The sequence below is a fragment of the Corvus kubaryi genome, unplaced genomic scaffold, assembly GCF_017639235.1.
Source record: "Corvus kubaryi isolate FWS band 111438036 unplaced genomic scaffold, C.kubaryi_AGA036_p1.0 37385, whole genome shotgun sequence".
NCBI classification, from domain to species: Eukaryota; Metazoa; Chordata; class Aves; order Passeriformes; family Corvidae; genus Corvus; species Corvus kubaryi.
This window is the reverse complement of record NW_024581127.1, coordinates 4,754,791-4,777,375: the sequence shown is the minus strand read 5'-3', so window position 1 is coordinate 4,777,375 and position 22,585 is coordinate 4,754,791. Positions and strand designations below refer to the sequence as shown.

General features: G+C 39.4%; 1 protein-coding gene across 8 annotated transcripts in view; it reads left to right on the top strand.

Annotated features, from left to right (window-relative positions):
* The window catches only part of STAU2 (staufen double-stranded RNA binding protein 2), a 169,067-nt gene that overhangs the window by 41,875 nt on the left and 104,607 nt on the right, over positions 1–22,585 (top strand). For 7 of the 8 annotated variants that reach the window (XM_042036124.1, XM_042036122.1, XM_042036123.1 and 4 more), the window contains 4 exons: positions 8,628–8,787; positions 12,359–12,466; positions 18,366–18,578; positions 20,990–21,127. In XM_042036124.1, the coding sequence (XP_041892058.1) occupies positions 8,628–8,787; positions 12,359–12,466; positions 18,366–18,578; positions 20,990–21,127 (619 nt within the window). The remainder of the gene's footprint in view (positions 1–8,627; positions 8,788–12,358; positions 12,467–18,365; positions 18,579–20,989; positions 21,128–22,585) is intronic. The other variant, XM_042036126.1, reaches the window with a different exon arrangement.

Here is a 22,585-nt window from a genome sequence, read left to right as displayed (position 1 = left end):
TCATCATAGAATGGTTTGGGTTGGAAGGGATCTCAAAGACCATCTTGTTCCAAATCCCTGCCATGGGCAGGAACACCTTCCACTAGACCGGATTGCTCCATCCAACCTGGCCTTGAACTTCCAGGGATGGGCATCCACAGCTTCTCTGGGCAACCTGTTCCAGTGCCTCACCGACCTCACAGTAAAGAATTTCCCACTCATGTCCAGCCTCTCATCCACCAGTACCCCCATGTCCTTCTCGGCAGAGCTGCTCTCAATCTGTTCATCCCCCAGACTGTGTTGTTACTGGGGCTTGTCCCGATCCAGGTGCTGCACTTCGCACTTGGTCTTGTTAAACTTCATGAGATTCCCATGGGCCCATTTCTTGAGCTTGTCCAGGTCCCTCTGGATGGCATGCCATCCCTCAGGTGTGACAACCTTCCCACTCAGCTTGGTGTCATGCAAATTTGATGGGGGTGCACTTGATCCCTTTGTCTATGTTATTAATGTAGATACTAAATAACACTGGTCCCAACACAGATCCCTGAAGGGCACCATTGATGTCCATCAGGACTGAGACACTAACCGATACATTCTGGATGCAACTGTCCAAACACTTTCTTATCCATCTAACAGTCCATTAATCAAATCCAGCTCGTTCCCATTTAGAGAGAGGCATGTTGTGGGGGACTGTGTCAAAGGTTCTACAGAGGTCCAGATAAATGACATCTGTAGCCTTTTCCTTTGTCACTCCATTGTAGAAAGCCACTAGGTTGGTCAGGCAGGACTTGCCCTTAGTAAAGCCTTCCTGGCTGTTCCAAATGACCTCCCGATCCTCCCTGTGCCTCAGCACAGCTTCCAGGAGGATCTGTTCCATGATCTTCCCAGGCACAGAGGTGAGGCTGACAGACAAGTTGTTCCCAGGTCCTCCTTTCTACCCTTCTTTAGGATAGGTACTATGTTTCCTTTTGCTAGTCTCCTGGGACTTCATCTGACTGCCATTACTTTTCAAATATCATGGAGAGTGGCTTGGCAACTAAATCCACTAATTCCCCTCAGGACTCTGTGTTGCAGCCCATCAGGTCCCAGAGACTTGTTTATATTCAGGTTCCTCAAGTGGTCATGAACCTGACCTTTACTTACAGTAGGAGGGACTTTGGTGGTGTGGGAAGAGAGATTGCCATTGAAGACTGGCAAAACAGTTGTTCAGTACCTCAACCTTCTCCTCATCTGTTGTTATCAGCATTGTTTTTCAGCAGGGAACACGTTCTTTGACCTTCCTTTTCTGGTTAACATACTTGTAGATGCCCTTCTTGTTATTTTTTACATTCCTTGCCAGGTTCAGTTCCAGCTTCACCTTGGCTTTCCGTCCCCCATCCCTACACAACTGTACTTCATCCCTATAGTCTTCCCAGGTTACCTGTCCTTGTTTCCATGCCTGTGCATGTGCTTCTTTCTCTTTAGTTTGACCAGCAGTTCCTTACCCAGCCATGCTGGTCTCTTGTTTTCCTTGACCAATTTCTTGCTCCTGGGAATTGTTAGCTCTTGTGCTGTGTGGAAGACTTCACTAAAGATCTGCCAGCTCTGTTCTGCTCTGTTGTCCCTGAGGGCAGTCTCCCAAGGGACCCTATTGACTATCTCCTTAAAAAGCTGAAAGTTTGCTTTCCTAAGGTTCAGGAGCCTAATTTTACTCTTAATCTGACCCATATCCCTCAGAAATGGAGCCTCCACCAAGGCATGATCACTGTAGCCCAGGTTGCCTCCAGTCTTATGTCCCTGATTAGCTTGCTTGCATTGGTGACCAACAGATCCAGTATCACATCCTCTCTGGTAGACCTGTCTATTACCTGGCTCAGGAATCATAAAGTAGAATCATCAAGGTTGGAAGAAACCTTTAAGATCATCAAGTACAACTATCAGTGCAGCACTACCACTGCAATACCAACACCACTAAAGCACAACATCCAGTGCCAGATCCATTTGTCTCTCAAGCAGCTACAGGGATGGTGACTCCACCACCTCCCTGGGCAACCTATTCCAATGCCTGACCAGCCTGATCATGAAAATTTTTTTTCAAATATCCAATCCGAATTTCCCCTGTCTCAGCTTAAAGCCATTACTTCCTCTCAAGACTAAACAAATCCAGCTCTCTCGGGCTGTTCCTCGTAAGACACATTTTCTAGACCTTTCATGAGCCTAGTTGTGCTTCTCTGGACGTGCTCCAGCGCCTCAAAGTGAGGCACTCTGAACTGAACACAGTACTTGGGGTATGGCTTCACCAATGCTGAGTACAGAGGGGTTCCCTTGTCCTGCTGGCTACACTATTCTTGATGCAGGCCAAGATGCCATTGGCCTTCTTGGCTACCTGGACATACTGCTGGCTCGTATTCAGCCAGCTGTCAACCAGCACCCCCAAGGCCCTTTCTGCTGAACAGCTCCTTCCTTAGCCTGTACTGCTGCATTGGGTTGTTGTGACCCAAGTGCAGGACTCAGCACTTTGCCTTATTGAACCTGATGCAGTCGTCCTTAGCCCACTGATTGTCTGTCCAGATCTCTCTGCAGAGCCTTCCTACCCTTGAGTAGATCAACACCTGCACCCAACTTAGTGTCACTGGCAAGTTTACTGCATTCAATCCCTACATCCAGATCATCAGTAAGGAGGTTAAACAGGACCAGCCACAAAACTGAGCCTTGGGGAACACCACTAGCAACTGACTTCCAACAGGATTTAGCTCCATTCACCACAACTCTCTGGGCCCAGCCATTCAGCCAAGTTTTAACCAGCAAAGAGCCCACCCATCCAAGCTTGCAAGCAGCCAGTTTTTCTAGGAGGATGGTGGGGGAAATAGTGCCAAAGGCTTTACTGAAGTCCCGGTAGATGACATCCACAGCTTTTCTCTCATCTACTAAGTGAATCACTTCGTCATAGAAAGAGATCAGGCTGGTCAAGCAGGGCTTTCCTTTTGTAAATCCATTTTGGCTGGGCTTGATCCTCTAGTTGTCCTGCATGTGCCATGCAATGGCACTCTGGATGATAACCTTGCCTGGAACCGAGGCTGATGGGCCTGTTGTTCCCCAGATCATCCTTCCGACCATTCTTGCAGATGGATGTTACATTTGCTAGTTTCTGGTCAGCTGGAACTTCATCAGTTTACCAGCACAGCTTTTAGATTATTGAGGGTGGTTTGGCAAGGTCTTTCACCAGTTCCCTCATAACTCTGGGGTAGATCCCATCTGGGCCCATAGATTTGTGAGTGTTTAATTGGCATAGCAGGTCACTAACCATCTCTATGGGGGCTTCATTCAGCTCCCCGTCACCAACTTCCAGCACTGGGACCTGGGTATTCTGAAGACAGCTGGTCTTGATAGTAAAGACTGAGACAAAGAAGACATTAGGTATCTCTGCCTTTTCCTCATCCCCTGTCACTACTCTCTGCATTTAACAAATGATGAAGACCCTCGTTTTGCTGCCAATGTATTTATAGAAACTTTTTTTGTTGTCTTAAACTCTAGTGGCTAAATCAAGTTCTAGTTGGGCTTTGGCCCCTCTAATCTTCTTACTACATGACCTTGCTACATCCTTATAATTCTCCCAAGTTACCTGACCCTCCGCCTAGAGATGATAGCTTCTCTTTTTCACCCCAAGTTCTCTATTTAACCAGGCTGGTTAAGAAGTTATCCTCCATGCATTCCAGGAATCTCCTGGATTGCCTACAGCTCACCCTGCTACTTTCCCAGCAGATGTCAGGGGGGTTGAAGTCCCCCAGCAGGACGAAAGCCTGCAAGTGCGATTCTTCCTGGATTTGGATCAACAAGGCTTCATCTCTAGGTTCCGCTTGATCAGGCAGCCTAGCCTGTAGTAGACACACTTCAAGAATAATGGGCTGTAGTTCTCAAAAGGAGTACTTGGAAGAGAGAGCCTCTTTGTTCCCAGGTGTTGTTGTGGATCTGCTGAAAGAACCAGAAGGTTCACTGTGTGAAGACAAAACTGACTATACTGGATGTTTCCTTCTTCAAAACATAGAACTCACATCTGTAAGAAATGCACGTGGCTAATGGACTGCTTAGGAAAATAGGACATAGCCAGGGAACAGCTGCACTAAGCAACTTGCTCCCCTAGAGAAATTTCAAATGTAATGGAGAAAAAGTTGTTCACAGCAAATGCTGTTTCCTACTCCCCTGCATGGTCTGTGGCTCTCTACCCCTCCACTCACAAAGCTCACAGCATTTTCCTGATTAAACAGTGCCAGCAGGGCTGCCAGCTTGATTGACTTCACATGGAAAAGGTCCAGATAGAAAATGACCCTTTCAGCACAGAGCTGGCATCTGCAGAATAGCTCATGTTTTAGTGGCATTTGTCGTGGCCACTAAAATATGGTCCCAGTTCCTCTTCACTTTGCATTATGAAATGGAAATATTTATATGGGAAATTGTTACTTCCTATAACACTTGTGTAGGGGGGAAGTAATTGGGTTTGTTCGGTTTTTTTTACTTCATTGACCATTAGAATTTAGAGAAAATCTCACTGACTTTTTAACATGAGGCTAAATCTAAGTAAACTTCCTGGTTTCTGTGAGCTGCATCTTGCACTTGCTTTTTTTCCCCTTCTAAGAAGAAAGTAACAATATTTATCAAAAACATTTATGCCATTGAGGAATCCAGAGAAATGCAGGAAATGCAGTATGAACACATAATGCATGTACTAATACTTTATTTGTCTTTGTGTGTGTGGATTTGATGGCCAAAAAGGAAGAGGCCCCAAGGGCTCCTTAGTATGCAATTAATATTTTGGCTGGAAAAGCAGCAGATTGTTTCAGTATGCTTACATGTTATGACATCATATTCCAGTAAAATTATAATGAACAGAATTTTTGTTTGTCTCTGTGGCAAACCAAAATGAGTTTTCTAATTGTCAACAGACCTTGGTGATTTATTTAATTATAGTGGCGCCCACTCACACCAACTTAGTTAAAGTCTGTCAGCATTTCTGTTATGAACCCCTGTTTTTAGGGGTTTATAACTAGTTGTAAATATTTACTCATTGCTGAAACTTGACATTCAAGGTCACAGTCACAGAGCAAATACCCTTTTTCAGGTTGACTGTTCTAGTGGTATTAGCTAAAAAGTAGATTTCTGCTGCTGTGAACTTAGAGGGAATAAAGGGAACCTGCTTTCCAGACCTCCTATTTGAAGGATTTTTTTAAGAATCTTAAATGTCCAGAAGAGCCAGATGAAAATGAGCTGGTTTTTATAGGTTATATGTGACTTATTGTGTATTATCTGTTATCATGCTTCGTTTTCTTCCAATTGAATGTATCATTTCATGTGCCCTTTTGTTGTCTTCTAGTCTTACTTAGTCATTTGGCTGTGTTGGTCAGCTTGTGTTCTGAGGAGTGTGCCAGTATCACCTGAAAATCTCTTTCATGTAAGAATTTTCTCCGGGGAAAATCCTAACATTTGTAGCTGCCATGTAGGATGCAGGGAGATGCATATTTTTAAAATGAAGAAAATTTAAAAACTTTCAGAGACCTAAGGAGTCCATATGTGAGGCGTTACTGTTTGAAATCCTGCCTGTTTCAGTTCTGTGGCTGAACAGAGTGACAGAGGACTGAGGAGTGTAGAGCTGACATGCAGATGTACTTGAGATGGAAAATACTGTGCTGATATGTTATTGCATAATAATAATAATAGCAAATTCTGTATAAATATTCCAAAGATTGCTAATGCTTTCAGCCCTTTCTAATAACTCATATATAGTATACTGGGAAGGTTTGTTAATGACCAGTGGCAGATGCATCATTTTACCTTTCCATGGGCTTGTTCCTTACATGAGTGTACATTTTCAGGATGCAGAATCATTCATTATTAAAACTCAGTTTAATTGTCACACTGTACTTTCAGACTGTAATACTATGATTGCTTTTGAGACTTTTGTTAATACAGTCTCTGTCCTCACCACTGAAAAGAGGAGGATGTTGTTTCCTTTGACATGCTTCTCGTTGTAGAGAAGCCAATATCCTCACAGATTTAGTTCCTTTTCTGAGGATTTCAGGTGTTCCTTTGCACTTTCCTGGCAATGCTCATATTATCAGTGCTCTGTTACAACTCTGCTTGAGGACAAGGAGAGCAAGAAAAATTTAAACAAAACCATGTAAAAGCCTTATCATTCTGGCAATGCCAAAGAGCTGCATGAGGCTCTAGAGCCACAGGCTGAATATCATTTTTCCTTATTATCACATAAATAGCTCCCTAAACACTCTTTAAAAGAAAAAGGTGAGGAGGGGAGAGGGAAAAAGAGAAAGCCTGTTGTGGGATTTGAGTTTACAAAGTGGATTAAGTTCATGTGCTTTCCTCCTTTGCATGCAGTGGAGAGAAAGGTAGGTCTAGGAACTCAACAGGAAACAGGAACTTCTGATGGATATTGTATTTTCCCTAAATTTAGGTAGTTGCTAACAGCACTACCACATTTCTTTCCATTTAAAGAGGATTGTGAAGTAATGAGGTGGGACATGCTATCAAGGTGCCTGCTGCTTTTGCATGACACAGTTTGTCTTGTGCTAAGCAGCAGCCAACACATGCAGCCATTTCCAGTTCTACGTCTTCTGGAATGGTGGAAAGATTCCTGGGAACTCTTTGAGGAACTGGAGGGTACCTGTTGCTGTGGGGAAAAGATAACTACAGGAGGCTGTGGCTTCTAGCAAGCTCTAGCAGCTGCCAGTAAGCTCTGTCAACTACTCCTGGTCAAAAGCTGCACTGAGCTTTCCTTCCAGTCATCTCCTGATTAGAGAGGGTCAAGCACCTCCTCAGCAGGTGAAAGCACATGTAAGTGTAGGGCCTAGAGCACTGCTCCTAGAGACAACCAGCAGATTGCACAGCAGTGGATGCAGAAGGGAGTCAGAAACTCTGCTGAGGATGGGGTGTGTGCTCAGCAGTGCTGGTGATGCACCACCTGGCACAGTTCCTAGCACCATCTGGAGCAGCTCTCCTGGTGCATCAGAGACCTTGAGTCAGAGCTGGCTCCAGAGCTCTAGCTAGGCTGTAGAGATAGTGGTCTTGTCTGCAGGAGGTGTGCATTGTCAGAGGATTTGTGTTACCGAGTAAAGAAGATGCAGGAAGATGTCAGCAAACTGTGCTGACATCACTAAAACAAATGAGGAAGAGATCAATTGGATTGTCTCTAAGATCCTGCAAGTACAAGAGCATGAATTCTCAGCCATACCAAAGCAGGAGCAGGGAGAGTTAGTGCTGATTGGGCTGGTAAGCTAGGAGGGAGTCCTGTGATGGCAAAGGCTGGAAGCTGGTCATTTTTGGCATTGGAAGGAAGACTTCTGTTCCATCTGCAAATCTGCAACAATTTCAGTGCCAAGTGTTTGAATTCCATTAGGCATTTAGGAACTTTCTAATAGTTTTCCAGAAAGTGTGGTCCAACACTATAACAGGTCGTCCAGAGATGTTGTGGTATCTTCGTCCTGGGAGACCTCCATGATACCTTGGACACTGCCTGGACAAGACAATGTAACTTCAGATCTTGACCATATTCTGTGTGCTGCATTGGACCGGATAACCTCCAGAAGCCTTTCCAGCAGGAGTTATTATATAATTTAATGAAAATGTTACATAAGCAAAAGCTTTTCCAGGTCTTAATAATTCTCTGTGTGTTAAACTGTGAACAAGAGGGCAAAGTAAATACCCGCTTTTTGCTTGTCGTAAAGGCAACTTAGCTCACTCCTCCAAGGCCCTATAGCCAGAGGCATGTTGGAGCCAGTGTTATGTTTGGCTCATTCCATATAAATTTATTTTTAGAATTAGGCACAAAGTTCAGGGACACTGAGGCCAGAGTACTTATTCACACTTGTTTGGGTTTGAAGTGTGCTGCTCTCTGGTAACTTTTTATTTTGTTTTACAGTTGAAACAACTGGGTTACAATTATTAATGAAAATTCAGAATGTCTTCATACAAAAAAGTCACCATCCATGTTCACAGATGAAAGTGGAGAGAGCACACTTTAAAAAGGATCCTTTAAGAGGAATAAGGAAAATGTAGTACTTTGTTTTAATGAATCTAGTACTTTGAGTAAATCTAGTTCTGTTGTCATGGACCTTTTTTTGTCCATGCTTTTGGAATCCTGGAATCCTGGGCTTTTTTACATTGCTATAAAATATGAACAAAAGAAGTAAGGATCCATTTCTGCTAGGTATATTCTCTGTCATCTGGCTTTTGTTGAGCCTTAGAGCTGAGCTATGATGACAGGTTTCACATGAGTAACCTCACAATCCTTCTTCCTCTGTACCACTTGTCTGTGGGACAGTTGTGTCCCAGGCAGGGCTTCCACTGGAGTTTTTGGTTCTCCTTAGGTTTCATTTCCTCAAGACTCAAACCAAGAAGAGCGAAGAGCTGGGCTGTTGGACTGATAAATAGTAGAGCTCCTTGCAGAGGACAAATGTAGGTGAAGAGCTGGTTTGCACATAGGAGGTGCTGTCAGAGTTACCAATTGCCTTGCTGAGGAACAGCCCATGCATTTGAGTGCTGGGTCTTATTCTGGTAGAAAAGATAATGTTTTATTCCCAAGTACTACTCTATTTTACATTAAATGGATGGGTAAAATTCCTAACTTGTATTGTTGTTTTCTTTTCATGACTTCCTTCAAGGTATCACTGCCCAGTGCCTAAAATTTTCTATGTCCAGTTAACTGTTGGCAACAGTGAGTTTTTTGGTGAAGGAAAGACTCGACAAGCTGCTAGACATAATGCTGCAATGAAGGCCCTTCAAGCTCTTCAGAATGAGCCTATTCCAGAAAAATTACCTCAGGTTTGTGCTTCAGGAAACTTTTTTTTTTAAATAACTTGCTTTCTCTCTGCTATGTCTTTAAGTGGTATATATTGCTGCTTAAAAATTAAAATGTGTCATATTTTAAAAAATATTGAACAGAAAAATTATTCTCAGAATAGTCTTTCTAAATTGAAAGGAAAAATATAGTAACATTTCCTAGTCAAAGAAACCAAGTACTTGCAAGACCTCTGGGAGCAGTTGAAGACCACTTGGGATTCTGTAGGTTCTCAATAGCAGATGTGTGTTGATAGGAGACTAATTGAATCCTCAGTCAAGTAAAACTCTGTGGCTTGGTTATGCTGAGGTTAAGGGGCACTGGTTGCAGGTTAGTCATGAGAAACATCTCTTTCACTTCATGGGTTAGAGCTATAGGTGCCTGGAGAAGGCTGGAGGTATCACTTTGCTGAGATCATGATGGAAGGAGTGCAAAGTGTTGCACTGTGTGGACCTGACTGTAGCTCTCCAGAGAACTGGAGGCTGGTTGAAATAGAGTTTAAGGGCTTCATGGTGCCAAGGTTCAGGCTCCTTCCTGCTGCAAGCCATGGGAAGTGCACACTGGGCTGCTGGCACACCCTGGTGGGATGTGCTCTCACCGTGGGACACGGTCCATCTTAGTAAAACTGTTATTTCCTTCAGCAAAACTGACCAGCTTGGTTATCTATGGAAGATGATTGATTCATCACTCCTCAAACACGGGGCGTGGATCAGAGCCAATACATATCATATTCTGGCTGGCCTCAATTACATTGTGAGGTTGAGCTTCTTTCATCCCCAGTCACTGACACTGTGCTCCTGGGGAGCAAGGACAGACCTGCTGGTACCCGTCTAGTAATCCCAGTAGTAACTCAGTGAACTTGACTGGAATGGGATCCATGGAATATAGCACAGTAGTTACTTACATAGGTCTATCTTTTGGCCTTCATGGCCATCCTTAATGCAGCCTTCTGCATATTCTTCTTCCATTTCAAGCTATCCCTTTTTCCTTTTATTAGAAAAAACTTAGTTAAGGATAAAATCTTTTATCCGTGTTAAACCACTGAAAAAGGAGTATTGCCATCTTAATGCTTGATTGCACAAATGTGTAGAGGAGCATAAGGTGAGAAGAAGCAAGAAGCAATCAGCCAACAGGGCAGGGCTGCTGGTGAATGTGAACCTGCTTTCACAAAAGAGCTATTGTGTGTCTGCCAAAGCACCTCTGCTGTCTTGTAGATGTGAGGCTAAGAAAGGCCCTACAATTAAAGTGTCAGTTGTGGGAATGAGGATCAAATTTAAATCCAAAGTGCCTGAGACACTCCTGAACATGTTTTATCTTCCTTAGGGAAGTCAAATGACTAAGGCTTGAAACTTTATTGCTCAGTACTAAGGTCTAAGCCTTGATTCTCCCTTTTCTTCACTCACAGTTAGGTTCTCTACTATGTTTGGTGGAAAAATATGCAGGGAGTTAAATTGTAAGGGCAGAAGGGACAATGAGGGGTTTTCTGGATGGATGTGTTTGTATTAATCATGAAATTTTAAACTGTAATTTCTAATTTAGACTATACAAATCTGGTTAAACTAGAGTACAGCAGAAAACCTAAACATTCTTGACTTGAAGGCTTGCTGACAGTCCAGTGGGCATTATATTATGTAAATTATGCCAGTGTTTAATTATTCTCCATTTCAAAGATAACTTGTGAGGTATTTCTTTTAGAATTCACTTAGCTTCATTTTCTATTTAGTTGGTATTTTCTTATCTTTGCTAAATGTAACCAACAGATATCAAAAATCTCTCCCACATATACATTTAAAGATTATTTTTAAGTATTTTTGAATCTTTTTATAGAACTGATTTTCATAGTGTCTCAGTGCAAAGGTTTTTTTTCTAATCAGTAGTTCATTCTTGTGGCTTTTTTTTGGTCAGCTTTGTAGATTGTCAGTGTCCTTTGTAAACCACGAACTTAATTGAATACAATACCAAGTAATATTCTCACTAAGGTTTTTCACAAAAGAGTAGTACACCATTCTTTATATCCCCATTTCTTTTTTACTTTCAAATATTATCCTTTTAACTCTGCTGATCTTTCTCAGCGAACCTAAGCAATGCTTTGCCTGTCCTGTAAGTAATGACCTGCATTCTTGATTTCAGTGGTACATTTCATTTTATGAAATGAGCTAGAGGTCCTACATAATTTCATTGTAACTACCCTTGTTATTGTTTTTCACAGCACTCTTTTTTTTTTCTTTTTCTGGAGGTTCTATAAACTTTGTAACTTTTTTTTTTTGTATTTAGCTCCAGATCAATATCAGGCACATAAATGGCTTTTTTTAAACTCAAAATTTTGCAACAATTTCATGAGACAAAAAGTGTTCCATGTCTGCATGCTGTAGCTGAGTGCTGGATTTTTGGCCCTGTGTTGTCTTAAAGATTAATATATTAGGAGTTGAAAAATGGTAGATAAATATTGATCAATTTCATTTTAATGTGAAGAACCTCTGCTTTTTAAATGTTGTTTTATAACTGTGGTATCTGGATTTTGTAGCTATGCTGGTGGCTGAAGATTTAGATCAGACTTTGTTATGTAAGATGGGAGCTCTGCAGGAATCCACCTAATTCAGCCCAAGTGTCTTTGATGTTTACCTCCACTAATAAAAAATTAGGAGCCTGGCCAAAGTTACATGGTTGTTGAGAGATCCCAGTTTGAAGTATTTCAGAGCTTTGCAGTTTGAAAGTAAGTAGATGGAAGTGAAGCCTCTGAGAATTAAGGAAATGTGGCCTGGGGTACAAACACCAAAGGCAGTGGTTGCAAAAGGCAATAACTCTGACTGCTCCCTGTGCTGATGGTTGTCTGAGAGAATTCAGATTTACCTGAAGAGTAAAGCAAAGCTGAATTTTAGGCAGAATAATGTTTCATGTGCCTTTTGTTTTTTTATCTCTTTGCCTCTCTGTTTGTTATGTTCCTATGGATAAATAAATACTGTTCTGTGTTGAGCAAGCTGTTCTCTGTCACTACCTTTTCACACTGGTCATAACTCCCAGAGGGAAGTTGATGGAGGGGCCGTTAACCAGCTGGACCTGCTGAGGACACCTGTAACTTCGTGACCCAGTCAAAGTGTGGGGGTGATTGACTGAATTTCTTCTGAGAGGAGTACAATCTTCTGTACTTTCCAAGAAGTACAGATTTCTTCCTTGCTTAGAAGGGGTACCCACAGAGAGACTGAGAAACAGGTCAAAGGATCTGTTTGATCCTCATGTTTGACACAACAAGTGTGTACTCAGACAATTGTTATCCATGTCATTAATAAGACTAACATCTACAGACATTATTTTGCCATCTATAATTAATTTATGAATTACTCTATGTGTTCCTTTTTTATGAAGCATAAGTGCAATATATATATGGCTTCAGTCAGCAGGTGTCTGACAATGTGCTGCTGAGATGGATGTAAAAATGCTGATTTACAGCCTGACAGGAGAATTCAAAAGTCCTTGAGAAACTGGGGGGAAAAAAGAATATTATATTGTGTTGGTCTTCTAAGAAATGTAATATGATTATGTATGCCTTATTTTCAGAATGGAGAAACAGGAAAAGAATCAGAAGAAGATAAAGATGCAAACAAATCTGAGATCAGCGTAGTGTTTGAAATTGCTTTGAAGCGCAATATACCTGTCAGTTTTGAGGTATGTGTTACATTTTTTTCTGTTACATATTTACCTTGCTAATAAAGTATTTAAAAAAAAGTACCACTAAAACTCAACGCAGTTAATATTCATATAAGATAAATATGACTTTAATATTCATGGAAATTATAAAAAAAAATCGTCAGTGTATCAGAGTCTAAGACAATGACTTTTTACTGTTAAAGCAGATGCTCTTTCAGAAATTTTTAGAGATCTAATATTTGGTTGCAAACAGTTGGGTGGCAGAAAGACAGTTGAACCATCTTCTGTATAGGGCTGTGGGGTTAGAATCCATAGCCACACTCAATCTGATTTGAAATAATCTTCAAAAGAGTTAGCCAAAGTCTTTGCTTTAACTGTAGGCATCCATATGCTAGAAAAGTTCCCATTGAAACATTTTGCCTCCAGTGTGCTGTTTTCAGAAAGTCATGAGTATCTTCCACTCTGATTCTGTTTCGCTTATCTATTTCTACTTCAGCTTTCACGAGTTTTTTCGTTTGTTTCATATGATTTTATCTATGAACCCACTTTTGACACCTTTGTTTACCTGAAGTAATAAAGAGCATTTGGAATAGTTCCAATGCTATCAGTGAAGTAACTATGGGAGAATGAGTGATACTAACAGGAATTTTTTTCTGATGAGAAAGTTCTTACAAAACCTTGTTGTAACAATCTAATGTTGTTGTGGTAGGAAGCACCAGATTTTCAAGCTGGTTTGTTTTTTCTTCTTTTTTTTTTTTCTTATGCAGAAAATTCTAATGTAAGTGGCCTTCTATTATTTTATTTTTCTGCACTTTGTTTTACATTGAAACTGAGTCTGCATGAAAGACATGGATAGTGCTTATACTGGTGATGGTTTTTTTCTCCAGTGCTTTTTCCTTTTAAAGTATAGGCATGTATTTGCATGTGAAAAGAATCAAAATCCCTAAGATGTGGCATGCCTTACAGTGTGCTGTATGCAGTTTACTGACATGTTTGGCCCATGTCCCTGAATTGGCCAATGCCAAATAAACTGTTTTGACCTTCTTAGAAATCTGAGAAATCTCTCAGAAGGTAGGTAAGAAAGACAAAGAACATTGTTTATGACTAAGGGATTCCTCGGTATAACAAAGGCATATATGCTTCATATATATGGTCTATGTGATATGGACTAGTTAGAATGTTAAGAGAATGTAAAATCTAGAGGATAAAACTGGGGTGTCTGGGAGTGTTGGTGTATCAGTTTGTCACTACATGCCTATGACCTAACTCTTAGCTAAGATCAGACATAGTGGAAACACATGCTTGTGTTTCAAAAAGGAAGGTCATAATTAACGTTTTAGTTTTCAAACATTGTTTTCTACCTTAAAAATTTAAAAATATTTGTAATAGTTCCATACAAATCAATGCACTAAAATGTAAGGAGATGTACGGTCACTGGTCACAGAGGAGCTTGTAAGTTGTAAAGAAAAGAGGGATAGTGCTTTGAATGTCTTCTTCAGTCCTGTTTGAGCTTCTTTAAGGGAGAGCATTTGGTAAGGAGAGAGTGAAGGCAGAGATACTTTATACAGGAAAACTCCAATATGTCACTTGCCAAAGGATGCTAACAACACTGAAAAAAGACAGTTTCTTGCTCTCCTGACAGCTTTTGTGTTATTTCCTGCCTTTAAATCTAAGTATAGGTGACATTCTCAAATAGAGTCTTGACTGAACTTGGTTCTGGCTTGCTTTTCAATAAAACTGCTAAGCAATTTTGGATAATCCCCAGGATGTGATGTTTCTAATAGGATTTTATTTACTAATGGTCTTGTGTTATTCCAGGCAGGCATCAAAGCTTTTTCTAGCTTTTATTTTGTGTGTGGTAGCTATAAAATGATCTGCCTTTTCTTCATCTGACAAAGCTTTAGCCAATGTTCCAACAGTGCTGGGTTATGCAACAAAGTAATGATCATAAATATATGTAGAGTTCTATGTAAACATGTCCTCAGAATTGCATGAGGGGTGAACAGTTCTGTTTTGTGTAATGTGGCTAGTTTTTAATTGTCTAGGAACTTCAGGATGAGTTTTAAGGACTTTCTATCTATTAAGTTGTTAAATAAAAACATTCAGTTCCAACAAAGAACAAGCTTTTTTCTGTACTTGTCACTGGTGCATTCTTAGCTAACCTTGATTCATCAACATATAAGTCAAAATGCAACTGCTCTACAGCATTTGTGGGGTACCCAATGAACAGCTTTTAAGGAGGAATACAAAAGTGATTGCTGTCAGAATTGTTGGAGTACCTGTAGAATGGTCATTTCACTTCTTATTCCGGCCTTGACAATAGGCTAAAATCTTGGTTTTTTCGTTTTTTTTTCAATATATATGTTTTTTATTCCTTATTTGTCAGTAAGGAATAGATGAGCCTGGAAGACAAAACTGAGGTCAACAGCTTCAGATATTAGAACACGTTGGGGTGTTTCAGGTTGTCATTTTATTTTCAATATGTTTCTTTGGATTGCAGTGTTATTTCCTTAGAATAGCAAATGTAATAACATGATTTTTTCGTTCTCAGTATCAGAAGTGAAGGCATAGAGTGCCTGAACAGATGGATTTTCTGCCCCTCCATCCCTGTCCAGTGTTCTGCTGGAAAGTGGTCTCATGTCCCAGTCTTATCACAGTAAGACAGAGATTCTGCATTTTGAACCAGGGACAAACCAAATTGCTGACTCTGGGAGAGTAGTTCTCAGCAGGAAGTTTCACACCTATCTGGCTTCTGCTGTCCTGGGGATTAAGGCTTTGGATGATTGACTACTGAGTAGCTCTCAGCTGGGTTTTGCAGAATGGTCACCCTTCGCACTGCAGTTCTATACTTCGACATTCAGACTCTTCCTTTTTTTTCTTTTTTTTAACTGGGAAAATCTGGTGTATCTGCCTGCACAAACTCCTGGAAATAAATTGATATTTTAAAATCTTATAAATAATTGTGTATTTGTAGATGTAGGTGACATGGATTTTTTGATCTGATTTTTGTCTCCTCTAGGAGACAAAAAACCCTTTTTTGGATTTTTTTTTTTTAATGTCCATTTAATCTTGTCATAATCTTTTGCATTTTCTACCTGGCATCTCATTAATAATTAAAGCAGTGTTACTCTTTCACTGTAATCATACTGCTGTTTTTCATTTGTCAGCATGATTCATTAAGTTGAGCCAAATTCATTTTTGATGTAACTTGACCTTAGATGTGTCTTGGCCCCATGTGTTTTCTCTTGCTGTAATTATTCTTAAAATCCATGGAACAGAAAAAGAAAAGTGTACTGAACTGTCACCCGTAATCAAATTCTCAGCTTTAAATTAGCCATGATTAGGTCCACAGGTCCTATCTTTCAACTGAGGAAATAGTTTAATATCCTAATGTGTATAGTGTTCTTAGATAGCAAAGGTTGAATTTCTTTTCAGTGTTTTCTGTCCCAAGGCTCATAGCACAACTGTTTGAAATCATATGGAGTAAAAAGATCTAACATCTGGGGTTAACCAAAAATGTTGTTAAGTAAATATTTTTTTGCTTAATTACCAAATTTGGATGTTTAGCTTGAGCCAGATGCCATCTGAATCCTATGGGGTTCGTTTCATTGACAACACAGACTTTCTTCCATTTACACACTAACAAAGATACAGTTTTTAATGTTTTCCAGTCACTTATTTACCTTGTGTCACATACTTAAAATTTAAAAGATGAAAACCACACCAGAGTGCATTAGTTTTATATTAAGAAATATGTTTTTGTGTATATGAAAATATAACCTGGTTTGGTATTAACATTCTTTCTCTCATATATATATATATATATTTGTGTGCATTTATATAAATATGAGAAAACTTACATAAAACTAATATCTTAGGAACTCAGCAATTATATTTCTTAACCAAGTTATTTTGTCCTTTTTCATCTGGTCAGTGTAGACATTTTTGTATATATTATTAATACGTTATATTGCATGTAAAGACAAACACCTATATAATAGTATTAGTAGAACCACAGAAAGATTAAGGACCTTAGTAAGGTTAATTTAGCTATGTTTTACAGCAAGCATGTTGTAATACTTGGATAGCAAAGTACAGGGATGGTTTGAGATACTGTAAAATAGAGTGGGAAACGCTGCAGTGCAATGAAGGTGTTCAGCACGGATACGAAGCCCGACTGCGTGTGAGAGCAGGAGATCCTGGCCCTGGCTCATCCCAGCTCTGGTGCAGGCAGTGAAGCATCCTAGGGCTCAGCATGGGTCAGTGCATTGAAAGCACTGCTGCCTTCTCATCTGGTCAAGCATTAGTGGGCAACTTCCAAGTGAGGCAATGTTGAAAACACTTCTGAAATGAATACCTGGAATCTTAAAGAGGGGGAACACTCCTGGACTACAACAGAAAAATCCCATGTTGGCATAGATGTCATCTTATTCTGGGAAAATGGAACAAAGTTGTCTGTTAATTTTAATTTTGTGTCTTTTTATTGATATATGCTGTGGTAATTTGCTGGGTGAAGTTGCCACAAAAGAGAACTTAAAAAAGAAATACAAGCCTAGGGAGACCTCATTACAGTGCAACAGCAAAACTAAATAATGCAAGGGACATGACCTTGATAAAAAGAACTTTAATACAAAACATGTTGTAATAATATTAAGATTGAACATTTGAGCATGTTAAAACTATAGTTATTATACCAAGAAGGCCCTTGTACCTTTACCTCAGTTCCCTTGCACTCAGACATTACTCTTCTTCAACAAATGGTTTGATATAATTCCATCAAATGAAAAAAATTGGTATTTATATTGATTTTGAAGATATTATAAAGAGATGCCTGTCAGATGCTCTAATGTCTCCTTATACATATTACATACAACAAAGATTAAATTAGGTAGTTGCTTCCGCCCATCAAACAAAATAACTGAACCTTTTCCCAGATGAGGTCTCTTAATTCCTGATAGACATTGTCCAGACCAGTAAATGGTGCATACATGAAGAGATGACTGTCTTAGCACTTGCAGTGCTGTGATTTGTGGGTGAATGCATCCTAGCACCAGCCTTCTAAAAGGAGATGTGTGTATGTGTATGTGTGTGTGTGTGTAAAAAGGAAGACAGAAAAAGAGCTAAAGGAAGGTACAGCATCCAGAACTTAATTTCTTTCCATATTATTTTAACTTGTTGTAGTGGAGAAGTACTTCAAATGGGTTTTCTTATTGTCATGCTAAATATGTTTGGAAGGGAATGAATAAATGAATTTTTTTCAGAAATGATTGGCTTCTGTGTGAGTTATGGTGGCTCCTCTGGTAATTCTTTTCAGTACTGTTGGGAGGGACAGCTGAGAGTCACGGAGGCAAGAATGTGTCAGCCTTTCAAACGTATAGGATATTGCCCTGAGCTGTGTACTCTGTCAAGGCAAGAGTTGAGAGACTGAAGTTTGGGGCAATGAACATCCAATGGTTTAATGATAATAGAAAAAATATTGCAAAGAGGTTGAGGTAATGCCAAATAAATACAGTTTTGAATATGTTTTGTATAAAGAAATAGTCAAAGCCTGGTAGACCTTCATGGTTTTAATTTCTTTGGTATGTGAAGCACCTTGCAGAGAAAAAATCCATCAGCCCTGGTTTAAATGTGCCTAATTGTTGTATATTGCATTATTCTATAAACCTTTCTAAAATGTAGGTCTACTCTTACTTTCTGTGAAACGCTGAATATGGTGGTTAGATTTGCTTTATCTAACTAGTCTTAATTTTCTGTCCTCAAACCTCATACTGCCATTAATACTTGTCCAAGTTCTATGAAAACCCATCTAGTGCCTTCAGTTAGCAGGAAAACTGGATTAGTAATAAGTTCATTGCAGAGATAACAAACATTATCTTCTTTTTGGGTGCTTTGACTCAATGTTACTTTCTTTTAAAAGGTGATTAAAGAAAGTGGACCTCCTCACATGAAGAGCTTTGTTACACGAGTTACAGTAGGAGAATTCACTGCAGAAGGAGAAGGCAACAGTAAGAAACTCTCAAAGAAACGTGCTGCAATGGCTGTCCTACAAGAACTTAAGAAACTTCCTCCTCTTCCTGTGATTGAAAAGCCAAAACTTTACTTTAAAAAGCGTCCAAAAACAATATTGAAGGTATGTGTCCACCTTTGACACAGTTAAGAATGTTTGCTCAAAAGTAACAGATTAAAAATCAATAAAGGGTTATTTGTCATTTTCTGTCAATATTGTTACAATTGCAGGTTACTGTCAATATTGTTACTTGTTTTCCTGTGCTAATATGCCTTGGCTTTTTTTAAATCCTGAGAATGCTGTGGGATTCTCAAACAGAATGGCTTGTAAATAGCTCACATCACTGAAGTCTTCAAGGGTTTGGTTCAAGTCTAGTGGAGGATCAAGCCCTTCAAGCAGCTCTGTACAGCCATGTGAGTTTTAGCATCATCTCCTCAGAGAGGCCCTTTTAGCATATCTGGTGGTTTTCTCCCTGGGCTCTCTCCCCTCCCCAGCTTGAAGAGGGAGAGAGAAACATGAAACAGTAAATAATTGGGGTACTACTTTAGTGCTTCAGTACTTTACTGGAGGTATGACCATTAGAAATCTGTATACTCAGGATACAAAGTGCAGAGTTCTGAAAGAGCAGCCACCAGAAAAGCCCTTCAAAATAAGCAAATACTTTGGAGAGTGCAAAACTGGATTTGGAAAATGTACAAAGGACTTATTTATCAACTTCCTCTTTTCATTTGCCTTCAATACAGAATAAGTGATTTTTCAGGAAAACCTAGATTAGATACCTGTCTCCTACTAAAATTCTGGGGATATAATTCTCAGAAACTTCTAGGAAAAAATGGGAAGGAAAATTATTTAATGGAAAATCATCAGCATTAATGCAGTTTTAAAGCTGGAAGATTGGAAAAGGCTTTTGGCTTTGGCTTTCACATCTTGGAAAGTTTATCTCAAGAAAGACGCTAAGGGTATAATAATGAAAAAATCTGTTATATTACCATGTACCATTTGCCATTATGAACTTAAATTTAATTATACACTGTTGGCCTTGTTAGAAAGAGACATTAATTGTCAAAATAAGCTGTATATGTAGATGGTTTTTATATTTTGAGTAACCAAACTTCTGAAATGCTTTCAATGTGCCCATTTCTTTCAATTTAACTTGCATGTGTTTCAAGCATCAAAAAAAGTGGCAACAATATCTTCTTTTTATTTGTATATATATTTATGAGGCTGGATCTTATGGCCTGCTCTTTATTTAGCCCGCTCTGCATTTTGTCTCTGCCTGGCTTCTTGCCCACACAGCTGCCCTTGTGTATGACATTGTCTTAGCTCTTTCACCTACATCTTCTCTAACTGCTTCAGCAGTTACATGATGTCGGGTATGCCGCACAGCTTTCTAAATATAATATCCCTCTCTGATCTTTGCCTTCAGTTGTTGATCATTTCTTCAGGTTCCTGAACACTTGTTTGTTATTTGAGAAGCTCAAGCAAGCATGAGTTTTCATCTTCTCTTAGCCTGCAAATGGTTTCATAAAAGGGAAATAGCTTAATAACATAAAAACAATTCTACATTCAAACATTACATTTGCAAGTGAGTTCTTTGTGTTATGGTATATAAATGAATTAAGTATGACTTCAGATAAATTTCTGGGGGTCTTAATTTCTTCTCAAAATCCACAAACAAATATTTTCATAGCTATGTGCTTCGAAAGAGCATTTGCTGTGTGAGCAATAATTCATTAAAAGAATTTCAGAGCTAGAGAGTTTTCAAGGACGGTAGTTTTTCCCTTGTCTGTGCAGTCTTGAACAGACCACTTTGTCAGTCATATTGTTTCCCCAGCATGAGATCAATTCCTCCACCAACCATACTTTTTGACATGTTATTGTGATGATTATTGCCTGTTAAGCATTTGAAATACTTTATGGGTGGTTCACAATAAGCAACAAATCTAGCCATTCACTTCACAGAAATATTTTGAGGGTAAATTTATATGACACAAAGAGCAAACCCTCTGCACCTTTAGTTGCAAGTTGCATTGTAGGATGGAAGGCCTGGAGTGCTGAGAAGGAAAGCAGGAAGGCTGAAAGAGAAAGCTTCCTTATGTATGGCAAATGGTTTTTGTCCCTGTGTAAATCCCACCTCTTCTCAGCGTATTGCATGTTCCAGCATTGTAGCAACCTGTTTTAAAGGGTTAGGGGGAAGGGTCCTAGAAATAGGGCAATAAGATATAATTGACTGATGAATCTTCTAATTTTCATCCATCCTTATGAGGACCTCCATAGATAGGAGAGGGTTTTCATGGCTTGCAGATGCAAGGTATACACACTACCTGCAACAGTAGCAGACAATTTCCACAGCTTTGAGCCTGAGGATTCTTATCTTTTGTCTCATGATCAGAAAATGGAAAGTTAGTTACTTCTGATTCTCTCAAAGGGAGTATTACAAAAGAGAGAACCCTAGTAAATGTTTTATTGAAGCAGCATAGTAGTTATAGGGATATATACTGAAATAATGGTTCTTTCCTTTACACCTGGTTTAGACTGGACCAGAATATGGTCAAGGAATGAATCCTATCAGTCGTTTGGCTCAGATCCAACAGGCCAAAAAGGAGAAGGAGCCAGAGTATGTTCTTCTTTCAGAGAGAGGAATGCCTCGCCGTCGAGAATTTGTTATGCAGGTATCATTTGCTGTCACCTTAGAAATAATGGCCTTGCTGTGTTTTGTTCAAACTCAAGCAGAATGGGGCATAATATGAAGTGGATATCCCTCTGTTTAGCTCTCTGCCTTGCTGTCAGGTGTACAGGAATAGTATGAAATACAGTATCAGAAAGCCTGTCTAAACTTTCTTCTTTCTCTTAGTGAAACAATTGGCAATTTAGTTATATGCCCTCTAGATTCTTTTCATGTAGCGGTGTTGCATTTTTTTTATATTCTTGTTTTTATTTCACCTGATTGTTACTGTCTTTATCCCTGATAGTTCATGATTTATTTACTTTTACTTGTCCTTTTTGGAAAAGAAAAAAAAATATATTGGTGTGGTGTTGATTAGAGGATTGCAATAGTACCTAGTATTCTGAAATAGGGGTATTAATATCTCCATATTACCAGGCATTTTGACTTTAAAAAGTAGTGTTGTAAATGTTTTCAGATTTCCAGTTTCTTTGTGACTTTTTTAATCTCTGAAATACAACAAAGAAAACCAAGCACATGTTTTAGACTGTCCTCGGCCTGGACTTAATACTGAAACAGTAGATGATTAATGTTCCTTTCATATTTAAATTAAGAACACATACAAAGATTTGATACAACTGTGATATTTTTTTAGATAACACAACAGCAGATTCAGAAAGGTTAGGAACAGGAAAGGATTCTGTATTATTGTGTTTTCACTCAAGGGTAATTTTGTGCCGGAACAACTTGGAACAGCATACCTCAGCATGTTTTGACTTGTTGTCTACAAACCACACCAAAATATCACTTCTGATCACAAGCAAAATTGATGATGTTCCAGCACCTCCTTCTCCAGAAAATTAGTTATGTTTTCACTTAAATCTCTAAGTTCCTCCTTCATGTCTATGAAGATAAGCTAGTAATCTTAATTTTCTTGGACCTCAGTGGTCTTTCTTCATGATGTATTATTTTTCTCTCTGAAGGAAAAGAAAATACTGGATTCCTCTTGTTGCAGAATCTTTTTTTGGATTTAAACTTGGATTTTTGACATTTTATGAGACCTGAAAGTATTTGAAAAAGAGTGATCCTATCACAGACAATTTCATTTCCCATGCTTAGACACTCCCATGGGACTGTCCACAGTTGGTAGTTGTTGTGTGAGGCCTCAGAACAGTGTAACACAGCCCAGTATTAGGAAGATGGGCTGGGATTTAGTTTTCTGCTGGAGGAGTGTCAATAATGGCAAAGTCTTTGGTTTGAATAAAAGAGGGATCTTAACAGCAGTGAATATGTAGAAGATTCCTATATCTAAGAAGGCTCGCGAAAGAGAGTCAGAGAAACTCCACAGGGCAGTTGCTTTGTTACAAATACTTTTTGACTCCATTTTCACCCTTTTGTAATATTTTCACACTAAAATTATTCTGCTGTTTCTCCCACCTTCAGGAAGTCTCAGTGGATTCATTAT